Genomic DNA, 18691 nt, shown 5'->3' on the forward strand with positions numbered 1-18691 from the left:
AGATGAAAAGTTGTAAAAAAGATATTCTATGATAATGGAAAATACAAACTAGCAGGTACAGACATCCTAATATCAGAAAAAATAGACATTAACATAAAAATTGTTTAAACCAGTCAAGGAAGGGCATTGTGTAATGATTAAGGGTCAGTTTGGCTGGCGCTGTGGCTCAATAGGCTAATCCTCTGCCTGCGGTGCCGGCACACCGGGTTCTAGTCCCAGTCAGGGTGCCGGATTCTGTCCCAGTCACTCCTCTTCCAGTCCAGCTCTCTGCTGTGGCCCAGGAAGGCAGTGGAGGATGGCCCAGTTAATTGGGCCCTGCACCCGCATGGGAGACCAGGAGAAGCACATGACTCCTGGCTTCAGATCGGTGCAGTGCTGCATTGGCCATTGGGGGGTGAACCAACAGAAAAAGGAAGACCTTTCTCTCTGTCTCTCTCTCTCACTGTCTACTCTGCCTGTCAAAAAATAAAAAAAAAAAGGGGGGGGGTCAGTTCAACAGGAAGATGTGACCTAATAAATGTATGTGCACCCAAATTCAAGGTGCCTGGCTATTTAAAACAAATGTTAGAAGATCTAAAGGGAGACATAGACTCCAATACAATAGTAATGGGGGATTTCAACACCCACTTTAATCAGTGGACTGATCAACTAGACAGAAATTCAACAAAGAAGTAACAGGAGCTAATCTATAATATTATTTACATGGATCCAACTGCTATCTACAGAACCTCTCATCCCACAGTTGCAGAATATAGTCTTCATCAGTGCATGGAACTTTCCCTAGAACAAACGTGTGGTAGGCCGTAAAGCAAGTGTCAGAATATTTCAAAAACAATTGAAGTTATACCATGCATCTTTTCTGACCACAATGGAATGAATCTAAATATTAGCAATTCAAAAATCCAAGACCATATGCAAGCGTATGGAGACTGAACAACATGCTCCTGAATGAAGAGAAGGTCATAGAAGAAATCAGAAGACAAAAAGTTTTTGGAAACAAATGAAGATGACAGTACAACATATCAAAACTTATGGGATACAGCAAAAGCATTGTTAATAGGTAAGTTTATAGCAATTGATGCCTACATCAAGAAATTGGGAAGGCACCACATGAGTGATCTATCCATGCATCTTAAGGACCTACAAAAATAAGAACAAACCCAAAATTAGTAGGAGAAAAGAAATCTTAGGGGCTGGTGCCATGGCTCACTTGGTTAAATACAAAAGATCAGCAAAACAAAGAGCTAATTTCTTGAAAAATAAAGAAAATTGATAAACCATTGGTCCTACTAACCAAAAAAATATGGGAGAAGACCCAAATCAATAAAATCAGAGATGAAAAAAGAGATGCCACAGAAATAAAAGGAATCATCAAGAATTTCTATAAATGGCTGTGTATTAACTAGTTGGAAAATCTAAAAGAAATGGGTCGATTCCTGGACACATTCAGTCTACCAAAATTGAGTCATGAAGACATAGGAAACTTAAACAGACCAATAACCAAAGCAGAAATTGAATCAGTAATAAAGACATTCCCAACAGAGAGAATTCCAGGATCAGATGGCTTCACTTCTGAATTCTACCAGGAATTTAAAAGGAAAAGCTATTCAAACAATTGAAAGGAAAGGAATCCTCCCAAACTCCTTCTATGAAGCCAGCATCACCCTACTTCCTATACCAGAAAAAGAAATAACAGAAAAAGAACTATAGACCAATAATCCTGATGAATGTAGATATAAAAATGCATAACAAAATAGCTAATCAAATCCAACAACATTTTAGAAAGATGATTCACCTGGACCAAGTAGGATTTCTCTGTGGTGTACTGGGATGGTTCAGCACTCACATATCCATAAATAGGATACATCACATTAACAAACTGAAGAACAAAAACCATATTATCATTTCAATAGGTGTACAGAAAGCATTTGATAAAATATAACATCCTTTCATGATGAAAACATTCAGCAAATTGGGTATAGACGGAGCATTACTCAACCCAGTTAAGGCAATTTATCACAAACCCACAGCTAACATCATATTGAATAGGGAAAAGTTGGAAGCATTCCCACTAAGATACAGAACCAAACAAGGATGTCCACTCTCACCATTGCTATTCAGTATTATCCTGGAAGTTTTAGCCAGAGCCATTAGGCAAGAAAAAGAAATTAAAAATATACAAATTTGCATATTACATAATTACATATATACAGGTTACAGAAGTCTATATATAGAGAGGAACCGAGACTCCTTTAAGAGACTATTTGAAAAGGTATTGAGTGCTTGGGGCCCACCCTGTTTGCCCACATACCATGGAGTTTTGTGGTCATTCCAGCCTGCGGGGTTTTTTATCTCCATGTGACTTCAGTCTGTGAACTCTCCCACATGGACCCTCATCTGCCTTCTGCCTGGTATAGAACTCCTGGTTTATTTTCTGACCACTCTCTTTCTTAAATAAAGCCCTCATGTTCCTGTGTATTTCTCTCACTTCCCCAAATAAATTCCAAACTTTAAAAGGGAGGGAGAGAGGGAGAGAGAGAGAGACTATCAGAAGCCATAAAAGCGTTTGATAAAGTGGCAGGACATATATCAACACACACAGAAAAATCAATGTCCTTTCTATATGCTGGCAATGCCATGAAAGAGAAAGAACTTCTAAGACTAATTCTATTCACAGTAGTTCCAATAAAATTAAATACCTTGGAAAAAATTTAACCAAGGATGTCAAAGATCTCTATAATGAGAATGGCAGATGCCCTTAACAGCACTCGGTCCTCAGAATCAGCACTTAAGACATTCAGATCTGGCTAAAAAGCACATTAGAGTTTCTTAGGCATGGAAAACCAAGACACTGTGGGGGAAAAAAAAAAAAAACCTAAATGAAAGATCTCTGTGAGTGAGATCCCAGTGGAAAGAATGGGCCACAAAGAAGGAGGTACGTTTCTCTGAAGGGAGGGGAGAACTTCCACTTTTTTTTTCTTTGACAGGCATAGTCAGACAGTGAGAGAGAGAGAGAAAGGTCCTCCCTCCGTTGGTTCACCCCCACAATGGCCACCACGGCTGGTGCACCATGCCGGTCCGAAGTCAGGAGCCAGGTGCTTCCTCTTGGTCTCCCATGTGGGTGCAGGGCCCAAGCACTTGGGCCATCCTCCACTGCGTTCCTGGGCCACAGCAGAGAGCTGGACTGGAAGAGGAGCAACCAGGACAGAACCAGCACCCCAACCAGGACTAGAATCTGGAGTGCCAGCGCCACAGGCGGAGGATTAGCCTAGTGAGCCAGAGCTCCAGCCAGAAATTCCATTTTGATTATGGCCTTGTCTAAATAAGGTTGAAGTTTGTGAACTCAAGAGGTTTCCATAGCCTTGGCAGCTCATGACAAGAGCCTCAGGTGATTACTGACATCATAAATAAGAGTGTCAGTTGTTAAATCAATGGGATTCACTGTGCATTTACTCCTCTGTTCTTAATGTGTTGTACTATGCGTATTAATGGTAAACTACTACTCAAACAGTACTTTATACTTTGTGCTTCTGTGTGGGTGCAAACTGTTGAAATCTTTACTTAGTATATACTAAGTTGATCTTCTGTATATAAAGATAATTGAAAATGAATCTTGATGAAGAATGGGATGAGAGAGGGAGTGAGAGATGGGATGGTTGTGGGCGGAAGGGAGGTTATGGGCAGAAAAGCCACTATAATCTAAAAGTTGTACTTTGGAAATTTATATTCATTAAATAAATCCCTGGAGCAAGGACAATCTCATCAATAAATGGTGCTGGAAAAACTGGATCGCTGCATGCAAATATATGAAACAAAACCCTTACCTTATACCTTACACAAAAATCCACTCAAAATGGATCAAGGACTTAAATCTACAACCTGATACCATCAAATTACTAGATAACATTGAAAAAAACTCTGCAGGACGTTGACATAGACAAAGAGTTCTCAGGAAAGACCCCAGAAGCACAGGCACTCAATGGAAAATAGACAAATGGGATTACATCAAGTAGAGAAGCTTCTGCAGTGCCAAAGGAGCACTCAGCAAAATGAAGAGACATCCAGGCCGGCGCCGCGGCTCACTAGGCTAATCCTCCGCCTTGCGGCGCCAGTACACCAGGTTCTAGTCCCGGTCGGGGCGCCGGATTCTGTCCCGGTTGCCCCTCTTCCAGGCCAGCTCTCTGCTGTGGCCAGGGAGTGCAGTGGAGGATGGCCCAAGTGCTTTGGCCCTGCACCCCATGGGGAGACCAGGATAAGTACCTTGCTCCTGCCATTGGATCAGCGTGGTGCACTGGATGCAGCGCGCTGGCCACGGCGGCCATTGGAGGGTGAACCAACAGCAAAGGAAGACCTTTCTGTCTCTCTCTCTCTCACTGTCTACTCTGCCTGTCAAAAAAAAAAAAAAAAAAAAGACAAACATCCAACAGAATGGGAAAAAATATTTGCAAACTATGAAACTGATAAAGGATTAATATCCAAAATCTATAAAGAGCTCAAGAAACTCGATAACAACCAAACAATTCGGTTAAGAAATGGGCAAAGGACTTGAACAGGCATTTTTCAAGAGAGGAAATTCAAATGGCCAATAGACACATGAAAAAATGCCATCAGGGAAATACAAATCAAAGCCACAATGAAGTTTCACCTCACCCCAGTTATATTGGCTCTTATATAAAAGTCAACAGACAAAAACTACTTGTGATGATGTGGGGAAATATAAACTGGTTCAGCTACTGTGAAAGTAAGGAGATACCTCAGAAATCTGAAACATCTACCTTATGACCCAGCATCCCACTCCTGTGAATTCACCCTAACAAAATGAAACCAGCATATGAAAGAGTGATCTTTACCCACATGTTTATTTCAGCTTAATTCGCAGTAGCTAAGATATGGAATCAACCCAGATGTCCACCATCTTATGACTGGAGAAAGACATTATGGTATATATACATTATGGAATACTACTCAGCTATAAAAAAAAAAAGAAATCAGGTCTTTTGCAGTGAAACGGATTCAACTGGAAACCATTATACTTAGTGAAAGATGTCAGTCCCAAAAAGACAATTACCATATGATTTCCCTGATCTGTGGTAACTAACAGATTACCGAAATGATAATGTATTGTGGTGGAATGGACATTTTGAGATTTGATGATTGTTTACAGCCCTTTGTTCTACTGTAATGGAATAGTGTCTTTTACTTCATACTATTTGTTGAATACTTAGTGTAGCGTTAACCTTATGAGTATAAAGTAATCTGAAAATAGATCTTTGTAAAAATTGAGTGAGAATAGGAGAGGGAAGAAGAAGAAGTGTGGGAGCATGGTCAGGAGGGATGGTAAGGTAGGAAGTATCACTATTTTCCTAAATCAGTATATATAAAATACATGAACTTTGTATACCTCAAATAAAGTTTTTAAAAAGAGAAAAGAAAAATGAACAGAGAAGGGGAAGTTTAGATATTACATTGTAGAAGGAGGAAAACTAGTTGAATTTTCATTTCAGGTGTCCAAAGTAAATTATAGGAAGATTATTCAATTAAATTTTTTTTAAGCAAATAAAAATAAGCCTAAAGAGAAATAGGGTACAAATAGTCTGTATTATGTTATCTTTTATTCACATCTGGTTGAATTCAGCAGATGTGGATTCAATCCACCCAAAATGGATCAAGGGCCTAAATCTGACTCGATACTATCAAATCTGTGTAAAAGGTAACTTCCTCATTAGAGATACAAATGGAATGCACCTGTATTACCTGAGCAATAATACTTTATGCTGTTTGAAAAGATTTATATGACATATATAATGGAAAACATCATCCCTGGCCTGTCAATAATGGGGAGGACTTTCGCTGACAGAGATAAAGAAAGAATATTATTGATGGAAAGAATAAATTGAGAAATGGTGGGAAAGAAAATGATGTATTTTACCAACAGAGAATTACTAGTTGTAGTGAAGTGTTTAGGTTGTAATAGTAGAAGACAGATGATTAAAGGAAAACCTGAAAATCTGCCTGCAGCCTGGTGCCGCAGCTCACTAGGCTAATCCTCCACCTGTGGCACCGGTACTCCGGGTTCTGTCCCGGTTGCTCCTCTTCCAGTCCAGCTCTCTGCTGTGATCCAGGAAGGCAGTGGAGGATGGCCCAAGTGCTTAGGCCCCTGCACCCGCATGGGAGACCATGAGGAAGCACCTGGCTCCTGGCTTTGGATCGGCGCAGTGCGCCAGCTGCAGCAGCCATTTTGGGGGTGAACCAATGGAAGGAAGACCTTTCTCTCTCTCTCACTGTCTAACTCTTCCTATCAAAAGAAAAAAAAAAATCTGCCTACAAAGTATAATTGGAGACAAGTCAAAATAAACCCCAAATGCCACTACAAAGAATTTGAATTTTTAAAACTTGAAAGCCATGAAAATATTTGCGAAGTGGAACAGATTTTTAAATCTGTGGTAGTATAAAGTTAGGAGGCAATGTAAGGAATAACTGAAAGTGCTCTGAGATTGTAAGAAGGGTATCCATCTTTGTGTGTATGTATGTCACTGATCTCTAAAGAGAATTTGAGATAGTCTATAGAATTTTTTAAAATCTGAGGAAAGGAAAGTAAGTTGAAGCTGGAGTAAGGTGTGGCACATACATACATGCATACATTTATACATCTGGTAAGAATTCAGCATTGATAGAAATGGACTAAAAGTTAGCCCTGAATCTTAACAGGAGAAAAAAAAGGAAAGATCATTGCTTCCAAGATTACCATCCTCACTTTGAGATAATAATCCTGCTTCCTGCTTCATACAGAAAAGGTAGAAACAATCAGGACAGACTTTCCCAGGACCCCACCACCAGCTTAGCACTGGAGCCAACCCCTTCATTAGCGCTTTAGCTTCCCTCTCCTTCTGCCTTCTCAACAGTGTCCTCCAGCAATCACCACCCTCTCTGGCATTTTTAGTTTTCCCTGATGGAAATTATTCTATAATAAACATATGCTATTTCTTCCCATCTTTGGAAGCAAATGTGATCCATTTTCCTTGTAGCACTTCACTCATTTATAATGAAAAAAAAATGCTAATCAGAACTGCGCTGAGATTTTTTTTTATCACATTTCAGATGGGCAAAAATTTAAATCTTTATAACACAGTCTATGGACAAAGCTTCTGCTTCTGGAAAACTCTTACAGATTGCTGGTAGAGGTACAAAATGGTAAAAGTTCCATGTAGGGAATCTGACAATATGTATCAAAACTACCTGTGATTTTATCAGTTCATAAGAAATACCTGCATGTACAAAATGACATAAGTCTATTTGTTGAAGTATTATTTGTAATGGTAAAAAGAAAAGAAATCTTTTAAAGAAAATTTTTGTTTTATTTATTTAAAGTAGATTGGCAGAGAGAGATGGAGAGAGACAGACACGGATATTCCATCCACTGGTTCACTTCCCAAATGGCCACAACAGCCAGAGCTGGGCCAGGCCAAAGCCAGGAACCAGGAACTTTGTCCTGGACTTCCACATGGATGGGAGGGGCCCAAGTATTTGAGCCATTTTCCACTGCTTTTCCAGGAACATTAGCAGGAAGCTGCATCAGAAACAGAGTAGCCGAGACTTCAACTGGCATTCTGATGCTGGCCAGTTTGCTCCACTGCACCACAATGTGAGCCCCATCTTTATTAAAATTTTTTGACTTATTTACTTTTATATATCTGAAAAAGAGAGAGAGAATATGATCTTCCATCTACTGGTTCACTCCCCAAATGCCTGCTACAGCTGGGGCTGGGCCAGGCCAAAGCCAAGAACCCTGAATTTATCTGGGTCTTCCACATGGCTGTAAGGACACAAGTACTTGAGCTTTCATTTGCCGTCCTCCAGGGTGATCATTTCCAGGAAGCTGGAATCAGAAGTCAAGCTAAGACTTGAACCCAGGCACTCAGATATGGATGTAAGCATCCCAAGCAGTGTCTTAACCACTGTGCCAAGTACCCACCCCTGCAAGAAATCTTAATTGCCCACTAATACAGACTGGTTAAATAAACAATGCTACAACCACACACTGGAATTCTATGCAGCAGTAAAAATAGATAAACTCTCCAGGCATTGATAAGTTAGAAATGCAAGGTTCTGAGTAAATTTTCCTTTTTCACATTCTATAAAAGAGGTAATTAGAATATATATTCATATTTGCCCAAAATTGTGTAAAGGAACTTTTAATACATAAAGACTAATAAAAATGATTACCCATAGAGAACAGGCTAAAGAAATTGGGGGTGGGGAGGAATCTGTCTTCTATTTTAAGTATTTACTCTTATGCAAAATTGAAAAATTATTTTTCTTAAATCATGTTACACTTTAATTGGAACAAAAATTCTAATTGTATGGTATTTGCTAAGTTTTAAATTTTATTTTAGTATAAAATTATTTTTTTAAATTGTGTTTCTAGATCCATATATATTCTCTTGGAATGACACTGTATTGGGGGGCTGATCATGAAGTACCTCAAAGCCAAGTAAGTCATTTTTTTACATTTGTCACACTTTTTACATTTGTACAAATGTTTTAAAGCTCTTCCATCTATTTATATCTGTTTTATAGTATACTTTCAGGCACACCAGCATCTCTGTGCTAATTATTCACATTAATGATGTTACACTTATACAATAAAGTACTACAGGAAGTACTTTTTGAGATATTCTTAGAATTGTAGCTGTCACTACCCAGTTTCAATAGTTCAGTCTGTGAGATGGAGTTAACTCTTCATTGTCATTAGAGAAATGGAAGTGTTCTAGTTTAATGACTGAAAGTAGGGATTATAAATGTCCTTGATGATTTATTCTTGTACTAAAAGTGATAACTTTTTCATATAAAAACTGTGGAAATAGTAGCTGTAACTGTGTCTCAGTATCAGAGAACCTTATTTTTTTCTCCTGGCTGTTCAGAATAATACTTTACAACCTGTGCTGTACTAGATAAAGATATTAATTCTTTTTTAAAAAAAGATTTATTTATTTATTTGAAAGGCAGAGTTACAGAGAGGGCGAGGCAGAGGCAGAAAGAGAGAGAAGCCTTCCATCCACTGGTTCTCTTTCCAAATGGCTGCAACAGCTGAGGTTAGGCCATACTGAAGCCAGGAGTTCCCATGTGGGTCTCCCATGTGGGTGCAGGGCCCAAGCAGTTGGGTCATCTTCCACTGCTTTCCCAGGCCACAAGCAGAGAGCTGGATTGTAACTAGAGCAGCCAGACTCAAACCAGTACCCACTTGGGATGCCAGCACTGCAGGTGGCGGCTTAACCCACTGTGCCACTAATTTAATAGTTTTTGAGATCTTGAGCTTCAGTGACCACTGGGCTACTTCTAGTCTTTATTTTCTAAAATAATTTCTGATTCCTAAGATTCAATACACATATAGTAATAAACAGTAATTGAATTTTTAAATAGCTATATTTTATCAAGGCAAAGATATATAGAATTAGATTTCATTTTAAGCATTTAGAAGTCAACACCAAAAATAGCTAGGTGTGTTTTTTCTTATTAAGTATAAGAATTAATAAGCATTTTAGATTTTCACTCTAAAATTCAAACATATTAAAGTCCATGAAAGATGAATGATGTGTTTCAACTCAGTTTAATCTCACTTTACATGAAATATGCTATATATTTTCTTATTATTAGTTTCAATTTTGTAGCTATAAATGAAAATGTTAGATTATCACTGGACAAATTGGTGTCATATATTTTATAGTCTAATTTACATGTGAAATGAGATTATAGTCTATAATTAAGACTGTTTTCTGATAACTGAAAGTCAATATCAATGTATAAATTTGAGGGGAAATATAAAGCTGTATTTTATGATCAGAAATCATAATAACTCTGGTTATATTTAATATTAATTTAAAGTTAGAGCCTGCCTTGTATCAGACATGATACTAGACAACAGTGACCCATACCTATAAAGTTCATCAGGAGATTCAGAAAACTAAATAGCCAAGGATAAAATGATGCATTCAATTCTGTTAGAGAAAATGAAATGTGCTATGGAAAAGTAGAACTGGCATTTCTGAGTAGGAGAACCAGGATAGGTTCTTAATGGGCATTGCATCTATGGAATAATACCCAAATGAATAAGAAGTAGAAGGGTGGTAAAGAAGGCGTCTGTCTAGACTAAAGTGGATGTACCAATTTAAACTTCATCAGCAATGGATTAAAGTTCCCTGTCCCACTCCTCGCTAATACTTGGTATTATTAGTCTTTTTATTTTTAACCATTTAACTGAATGTATAGTGTCTGCTTGTGGTTTCCATTTGATTTGTTAGTAATAATATTGGCCACCCTTTCATAGACTTATTAGCCATTTGTATATAATGTTTGCAAGTTATGGTAACTAACTGAAATAAAGTCACATTCTGGCTACTCGGTTTTCCCAACATCATTAGAACTTATATTTAAAGGATCTTGTTTTTTAAAAGATTTATTTATTTATTTATTTGAAAGTCAGAGTTACACAGAGAGAAGGAGAAGCAGAGAGAGAGAAAGAGAGAGAGAAAGGTCTTCAATCCAACGGTTCACTCCCCAAATGGCTGGAGTTGAGCCGATCCGAAGCCAGGAGCCTGGAGCTTCTTCTGGGTCTCTCACGCAGGTGCAGGGGCCCAAGGACTTGTGCCATTTTCTTCCGCTTTCCCAGGCCATCATCAGAGAGCTCTATTGGAAGTGGAGCAGCCAGGACTTGAACCCGGCCTATATGGGATGCCGGCACTGCAAGTGGCAGCTTTTCCCACTACGCCACAGCTCCAGCCCCTATTTAAATGATCTTAAGCCATTAAAAAGATTTGAAATCACGTTTAAGTTACCATGGTTAGGAAATAGTTTGTTTCTCAAAAAATATGTATGTATAGTAATTTTTTGCCAAAATATTTGGATAACCAAAGAATTTGACTTCCTTATCATATTAAAAACAGTTTTTCCATATTATTTCCTACCTGAGGAGATGCTTGTTAACCATTTTTTAATAATAATTTTTTTGGACCATGGAAAGGTAAAATGTAGTAAGATCTGTTAATAGAGAAAGATTCATTTCCTTCAAGTATTTTGAATGTGTTTGGTATGGTTGCCTAGGTTCCTACAATGACTTGCTCCATATTAGGAAGATTTACTCACACCTGCTAACATAGCTTTTCCTTTCTTTATATTCAGCCCATCAAACTTGGCGATCATCTCAACAGCATATTGCTCGGAATGTGTGAGGATGTGATTTACGCACGGGTTTCTGTTCGGACTGTCCTAGATGCTTGCAGCGCCCACATCAGGAATAGCAATTGTGCGCCTTCCTTTTCCTACGTGAAACAGTTGGTAAAGCTGGTTCTGGGAAGTCTCTCTGGGGTAAGCTACAGTTTCAGTTGGTAAAAACACTCACCTCTTCAGTCTACGAGCACGTCGTTGTATCTGCTTAAGATAACACTTGCATCTAGATAGTCTTCTCAATGAAGACTAGGACTAGGAAATGGAATTTTTTTGTTCTAATGATGTTTTCTTGAAAGAATACCTAAAATTTAGAAACCCATTACAATAACTTAGTCTGAGATTTTATAAGAGTTGGTCTTTCTTTAGAATTATATCTCAGGAAATACTATAGAATCAGAACATCCTTGAAGTATCAATTTTTTCCTCCTTTCTTAGACTTTTTTTTTTTTTGTGAAGAGCTTGTAGCAAATGGTAGTGTCTTTTGTGAACAGGAGAAAGTTGTATTAACATATGAACTGAGTTTTAGAAATATTTAGATGTGCTTTCTTTTGCTTCATACTTTTGGCCACACATTTGTCTGGAGCCCTTAGGTAGTCCCCCAACCCTCCCCATATTCTCTAGACCTTATGTGCAGTGGAGATCAATGGTTGTATCCTGGCCCAACTGCCCCAAGACTGGGACTCTTCCATTTTCTCTCATCTGGCACATGAAGAATCCAAGAGTGGCAAACTGTATATGCAATAGTTCCACCTATGTTTCACATCTCTTAAATTATATGCTATCCTTTAGGCCCTAACTTGGATACTCCTTGATGTTTGATATCTGATCGGATCTAAATTTCATCTGCTCTTACACTTTACAGCTGTGGTCTCTGAGTGAAGATCCATTCTGTTTGGGCTACAAATTTGCTACTTAACGCAGTATTCTTTCTGTGCTCCTCTTACTTCCTTATTTCTAGGTTGTTAGCTCCCCCATCTTAACCAAGACATCGTATGGTTACCAGGAATATACTCAAATCTCATATACTTTCCCAGTTAATAAGAAACAGTCTCAGAAATCTTCTGGACAGATGGTTTGTAGACTGTCCCCACTGCACCTCTGTGCTCTGTAGTGAGGCGGAATATAGGTAGGAGAGGCTGGGTGAATGAGATTCTTATGCTTGTTTGCTCATTTCCCTTCTTCAACAAAGCAGTTCCACTTTTATTTATTTATCTTGTTTCTGCACGTGATTTTTGTTTTTTGGAACAAAGAAAGCTATTAGAAACCTATGAATGTCTATTCATCCAGATCAAAATTTCTAACACTCTGGCCGGTGCCGCGGCTCAGTAGGCTAATCCTCCGCCTTGCGGCGCCGGCACACCAGGTTCTAGTCCCAGTCGGGGCACCAGATTCTGTCCCGGTTGCCCCTCTTCCAGGCCAGCTCTCTGCTGTGGCCAGGGAGTGCAGTGGAGGATGGCCCAAGTGCTTGGGCCCTGCACCCCATGGGAGACCAGGATAAGCACTTGGCTCCTGCCTTCAGATCAGCGCAGTGCACCACCCACAGCGTGCCGGCCACGGTGGCCATTGGAGGGTGAACCAGCGGCAAAGGAAGACCTTTCTCTCTTTCTCTCTCTCTCTCACTGTCCACTCTGCCTGTCAAAAAAAAAAAAATTCTAACAATCTTTCAAATATATTTTCATTTAGAAAATTCCTCTATGATCAAATAAGCTTCAGAAAAAATTATTAAAAGAAATCACATGTATTTTCACTGCAAAACTTCTCAGAACCCTTATGCACTAAACCTGTTGCTAACCATCAAGACAGATAAATAAGCGTGTGGATGAAACATTGCCCAAATTTATTTACTCCTGGAGGGATTTTTTTTTTCCTGAAGATTTTCTCATATTACTGATATTCTATAAATGTCCTCTATTTACAGTTGAGGAAATTGAGATTCAAGCAACTATGGGATTTAAATGCCCTGTTAGCCAGCCCAGGGACCTTTCCGTTACACCAGAGCTTCTATAAGAATTTGTGCTCTTTGCTGACTTTACTGCTATTGTAAAAGTGCTGGTAATATTTTCTCTTCTGTATTTCCTTGAAAAATACTCCCCCATAGGAGTCCTGTTATCTATCCAACAATTGTTCATATTACATAAAAGATCTCTTTCCCTTTAAGGTTTAGCATTTAGCTCAGTGTGTTATAATATTTATTGCTGTTCTATGTGTGAGACTTGTGTAGAGACTGAAAAATATATAATACTTGATCTAGGAGCTCTTATGTGAAATGCTGTAACCATATATGTAATTATAAAATGCAAAGGGGGCTATGAAAAGTAACTAAAAATTTGAAAAGCTTTAAGAATTTTGAAGGAAAAGGGTACAAATTATAATGACTTTGAACTAGATCCTGTAGGTTAGATAGAAAAAGTTTGGACAAATGCTATAAAATGGGAAAAAGCAGGGTGTGTTTGGGGAACAGTAATAAGTCTAGTATAAGGTTATGTCATGGGGTTATTTAGTGAGAGAGAAGAGTAGAAGGAACAATTGGAAACAGCACAGAGAGAGCTTGTCTGTTTCAAAAGTCAATTTCCACCAAGTATAATAATGCTTCCCCAAGCTTTCCATTGCTTTTGCTAAGTCTCCTGAGCATCACTAGATAGAAGTAACTCCAAAAGCTGCCATTCTTCAAATGTTTGCTAAGCACTGGCACTGTGCTGTGGGGTTTATGTGCATTTTCACATTTATTCATCGTATTAACCCCAGGTTAAAAGAAGTTATCTTCATTTTAGAGATGCAGAAACTAAGCTTCAGAATTTACGCATGACCACACGTATGGTAAATGACAGAGCCGTAATTGGAACCTGGCTCTCTCTTACTCCAAGGGCCATGCTTGTAGCCATGGTGCTGCCCTGGACCTGTTGTCTACAGTAACTGATGGAAAGAGTTAGTCTTTCACTAGTGTGGAATTCATTCTAAGTGACCATGTTCCTTTCACACCTAAAATTAATTAGCACAGAGTAAAAGTGAAAAAGACAGTTTGCTTGTCCTGGTTCTTAAACAGTTTTAGCATTTTGACTTCAGTTTTAATTATCTATAAAATGGACTAATATATATGCTGTCCGCCCATGTTACTGAACAGTTGTGGAGAAATAATTATTTCAGTATTGATGAACTGCTTCAAGACCCTCAGCAGTTCCTTTGCTATTTCTCCCCTTTCTGTAGCTCAGCGATAATAGTAATATCCCATATGAGGTTGTTTTGAGGATTAAATGTAAAGTTTGTAGAGTACTTAAAGCAGTACCTGGCATATAGTAACTGTTGAGAAAGCAACAGCTATTTTAATAGTCGCCTAACTACCAGGACTCCCAAAGATATAGGATGCTCGTTGTATTTTCTGTTACACTACAGTGTCATCTGGATGAACATCTTATACAATTTAATTGATAACATTATTTCAGAAACATTTCCATGTAACTCCTCTTATAGGTAGAAAACATAGTGCTTTAGCCTTGAATATACTTGTCTTAGGTTTTTAATCCATTTGTAAATAAGTTTCACTGATGGAGGAATATTAAAAATGTGTGTTTACGTGTAAGTAAACATTTATGCGTGATCTTGGTGCCAGGTGTAAGTAATTTCTCATCACAATTCTCTATGTCTTGATATTTCTCATCTAACTTTTTATATTTCATAATGGAGTTTGGCATAATTTAAGATGCTTTATTTTAGCAAATATCCTTGTTAAAATTATTAAATACTACTTAAACATTTTATCATAAAGAGGAATCAAAAGATCATTGATTTAAATATAACTGTCAGCTCCCTTATGTTCACTTAGTTTGAAGAATTAGCACTTCTCAAATGTAATTCCTGTCAGGCAAAATCTAGAAAATTATTTCTAAAAAATTTTTAAATAGTCCCTCAATAGTTACAATCATTGAAAGCTTTATTATACCCAAATTAATGTGTTTTTAAAGTCAAAATCTAACTTGAGAGGTGAAAGTAATTACCAATTGGGAAAGAAATCATTTCAAGTTTACTGTTTTCAAATAGAAATTTTAACTACATGCTTTAATCTGGCTAACTGCATTCCAGTTAGAAGATTACTCCTTGATGATTATTTCTTACCTTTTAATATCCTGAAGAAAAATTAGCCCATACTTGGCTACATAAATCTCATCCAAGGAATATAAATTGATAATGGGACATGGAATCTCTTTACTTAAGGTTATACCCTAGCTACAACTAGTGTCATTCTGTAGATAATTACTGTGAAAACAGAAGGAAAATTCTTTTGTCAAACCTGATTTTTGATTACCTGTGTACAGACAGATCAACTTTCCTGTAACAGTGAACAAAAAGCTGATCGAAGCCAAGCTATTCGAGACCGATTGAGAGGAAAAGGATTACCGACAGGTAAGAGTGTATAAATGGGAAATTTTTAGGCTTTAACCTCATTCCACTCTATTTTATGAAACCTGTCTTGGAAACTAATAATATAGACATACAAACAGACATACAAAGTAGATGCAGGAAACAGACATACAAAGTAGATGCAGGAAACAGACAGAATGCTGGCTAGCTTAATAAATAAATCCATTGAAGTTATGCAGGAAATATTATTGTATTATTGTAAAAATATTTCCTTATGCTTATTTTTTAGTGTAGAATTCTGGCTTTGTCACTTTTCTTATTTCACTTTTTATTTGAAAAGCAGAAAGAGAGAGAGACCAAGGGACAGAAATATTTCATCTGCTGATTCACTACTCAAATGCCGGCAACAGCCAGGGCTGGGCCAGGCCAAAGCCGGGAGCCTAGAACTCAACCTGGATCTCCTATGTGGGTGGCAGGGATCCAAGCACTTGATTCATCACCTGCTGCCTCCCATGGTGTGCATTGCCAAGGAATCCGGAATCAGAAGCAGAGCCAGGACTTGAACCCAAGCACTCCAGTGTGGGATGCAGGCATCCCGTGTAGCCTCTTAACCACTGTGCCAAATGCCTGCTGCCTGAAGACATTATAAATACAGTCAGAATTCCCACAGTAAATTGTTTTTCTTTCTAGTATTGCTATATCATTTATTTATTTTACCATGGTATTTTATGTTATCTTAAAGCATGACCAAATAAATGTATGTATATTTTTATGAACATAAACACTACTGAAACCAAAGTTTCAGAAAACAGCATTATTATTACTGCATTCTAATCTTTTCTACTCTGTTTCTGTGTTTCATGCTGGTCACAACTCACTGAATTGATTTCATGACTAATTTATCCCATGACTTGTAGTTATTATATATTACCTTGGGTTATATGATGCTTAGTAATAAAAAATATTATAAACAGTGGTTTTGCTAGCCAATAGCAATGGTTCCTCTGATAATTATTAAGTCAGTTTTTCAAAGAATGAGTAGAGGGGCCAGCGCTGTGGCTCAATGGGTCAATGCCCTGGCCTAAAGCTCAGGCATCCCATAAGGGCACCGGTTCGAGACCCAGCTGCTCCTCTTCCGATCCAGCTCTCTGCTATGGCCTGGGAAAGCAGTAGAAGATGGGCCAACTCCTTGGGCCCCTGCACCCATGTGGGAGTCCTGGAAGAAGCTCCTGGCTCCTGGCTTTGGATCAGCGCAGCTCCGGCCATTGCGGCCAATTGGGGAGTGAACCATCGGATGAAAGACCTCTCTTGTCTTTCTTCTCTGTGTAACCCCGACTTTCAAATAAATAAATAAATCTTAAAAAAAAAAAAAAGAATGAGTAGACATTCCAGACACTTGAAGTAAAAGAGGGAAAAATAATCTTTTATGTAATAATTTCAATTTTTAGTGTTAAGTTTTAAACTTGGCTTATTAATAAGTTGAACTTAATTTTGCCTAGTATCTCTTATCTTTATTAAAGTAATACTGAGAATCATGATAATCTAAACTTTAACACCAATATTTTGTGGGTGAAAATTTTTATCTGAGCTTGATGCTAAGGGATAATAAATATACAGATTGCTTAAATATATTCCAATATATACTATTCAATATAGTCTAATGAAATGGCTTAAAAAGCTAAGATGTTTAATTTTTAATCAGAGCACAGCTGTCTTATTTAAAAACCTGTAAGAGACTCTCATTGTGAAAACTGAATATAGACACTTGATTATCTGGACCAAATGTTTTACAGAATTCAGATAATAATATCTAAGGAAGTGCACTAATTGTATTGAGAGGTCAAATAAAATCATTTCTAATGGAGTGATTCTGTAATGGTGCAATTAGCTGAAGGTCTGTTGGGCTTTTTTTTTTTAACTTGCTGTGAATGAGAATGATTTTTCTGAAAAGGTACCTTGGCTTATATTAACATAATATATTTATTTCTGGCTAGATCAAGTTTCTTCTCCAAGGTATATGTTATTAGTTTACATGAGGATAAAAATAAAAATCATAACATGGACTTTAACTTATAGTTTGTAATGTTTTGATGGCAATTATAAAAATAGTTCTAATCCCTTCTTACAAGTGTTTTCTTACCATACTTCAGTCCCCATGTATGAAGGTACTTTATAAAGTTTATGGGAAAATATAATTAAAAGATAAGTTTATTTTGGTACAAAAATATGTGAAATCCATGTGTACAAGGGCTCTTCAAAAACTTTACAGAAAATGCATATTATAAAAAAATCAATGCATGAATTTTAAGGTTTTTGCACCAAAATAAACTTATATTTTAATTCTATTTCCCATGAACTATATGATCTATCTACCCTTTTATGTATATACACACATAAAACACACCTTTCTCTATGCTTTCCTATTTATCTTTTCTTTCTCTGATGTCTTCTGGAATTCCCCACTATCATTTCCTACTACCATCAAAAGGCCATGTTATAAAATTAAGGTTCATCTACTTGTGTGTTTCTTACTGATTTTGGTAAATTTAATGTTACATTATTAATGACTACTTTTCATAGACATTTACATATTTTCTAATAAAAATGTTTATACATTTTATTTATATATAGTATATTTATATATATGTAAAATATAACTCTCATTCTCTTGCATAATCATCATGGGTCTATAGAAAGAAAAAAGATCATCCCTGCCATATTTACTTTACCAAATTTTAAAGATTTTCAAATGTTAACATAGCTTGGATTACATTACTTTCAATGATTTAAAACCTCATGTTATAGACACTAACTGTCACATACTAATTTTTTTTAATTAGTTATTTAACAAGCAAAGTTATAGAAACTGGGAGAGAGATCTTCCAGCTGCTGGTTCACTCCCAAAATGATTGTGACAACCAAGGCAGAGCCAGGCTGAAGTCAAGATCCAGGAACTTCATCCTGGTTTCCTGTGTGGTTGGCAGGGGCCCAAGAACTCAGGCCATCTTCTGCTGCTTTCCCAGGCGCATTAGCAGGGAGTTGGATCAGAAGTGGAGCAAGCCCGCTGTGGCATAGCTGGTAAAGCCGCCACTTGCAGTGCTGGCATCCCACA

The 18691-nt window shown here is 37.6% G+C and overlaps 1 protein-coding gene across 8 annotated transcripts in view; it reads left to right on the forward strand.

Annotated features, from left to right (window-relative positions):
• Window positions 1-18691, forward strand: part of PTPN13 (protein tyrosine phosphatase non-receptor type 13) — a 240775-nt gene that overhangs the window by 88495 nt on the left and 133589 nt on the right. For all 8 annotated transcript variants that reach the window (XM_051819592.2, XM_008267633.4, XM_008267635.4 and 5 more), the window contains exons 4-6: window positions 8426-8491; window positions 11176-11361; window positions 15534-15621. In XM_051819592.2, coding sequence (XP_051675552.2) covers window positions 8426-8491; window positions 11176-11361; window positions 15534-15621 — 340 coding nt within the window. The remainder of the gene's footprint in view (window positions 1-8425; window positions 8492-11175; window positions 11362-15533; window positions 15622-18691) is intronic.

This window comes from Oryctolagus cuniculus, chromosome 8, assembly GCF_964237555.1.
Source record: "Oryctolagus cuniculus chromosome 8, mOryCun1.1, whole genome shotgun sequence".
NCBI classification, from domain to species: Eukaryota; Metazoa; Chordata; class Mammalia; order Lagomorpha; family Leporidae; genus Oryctolagus; species Oryctolagus cuniculus.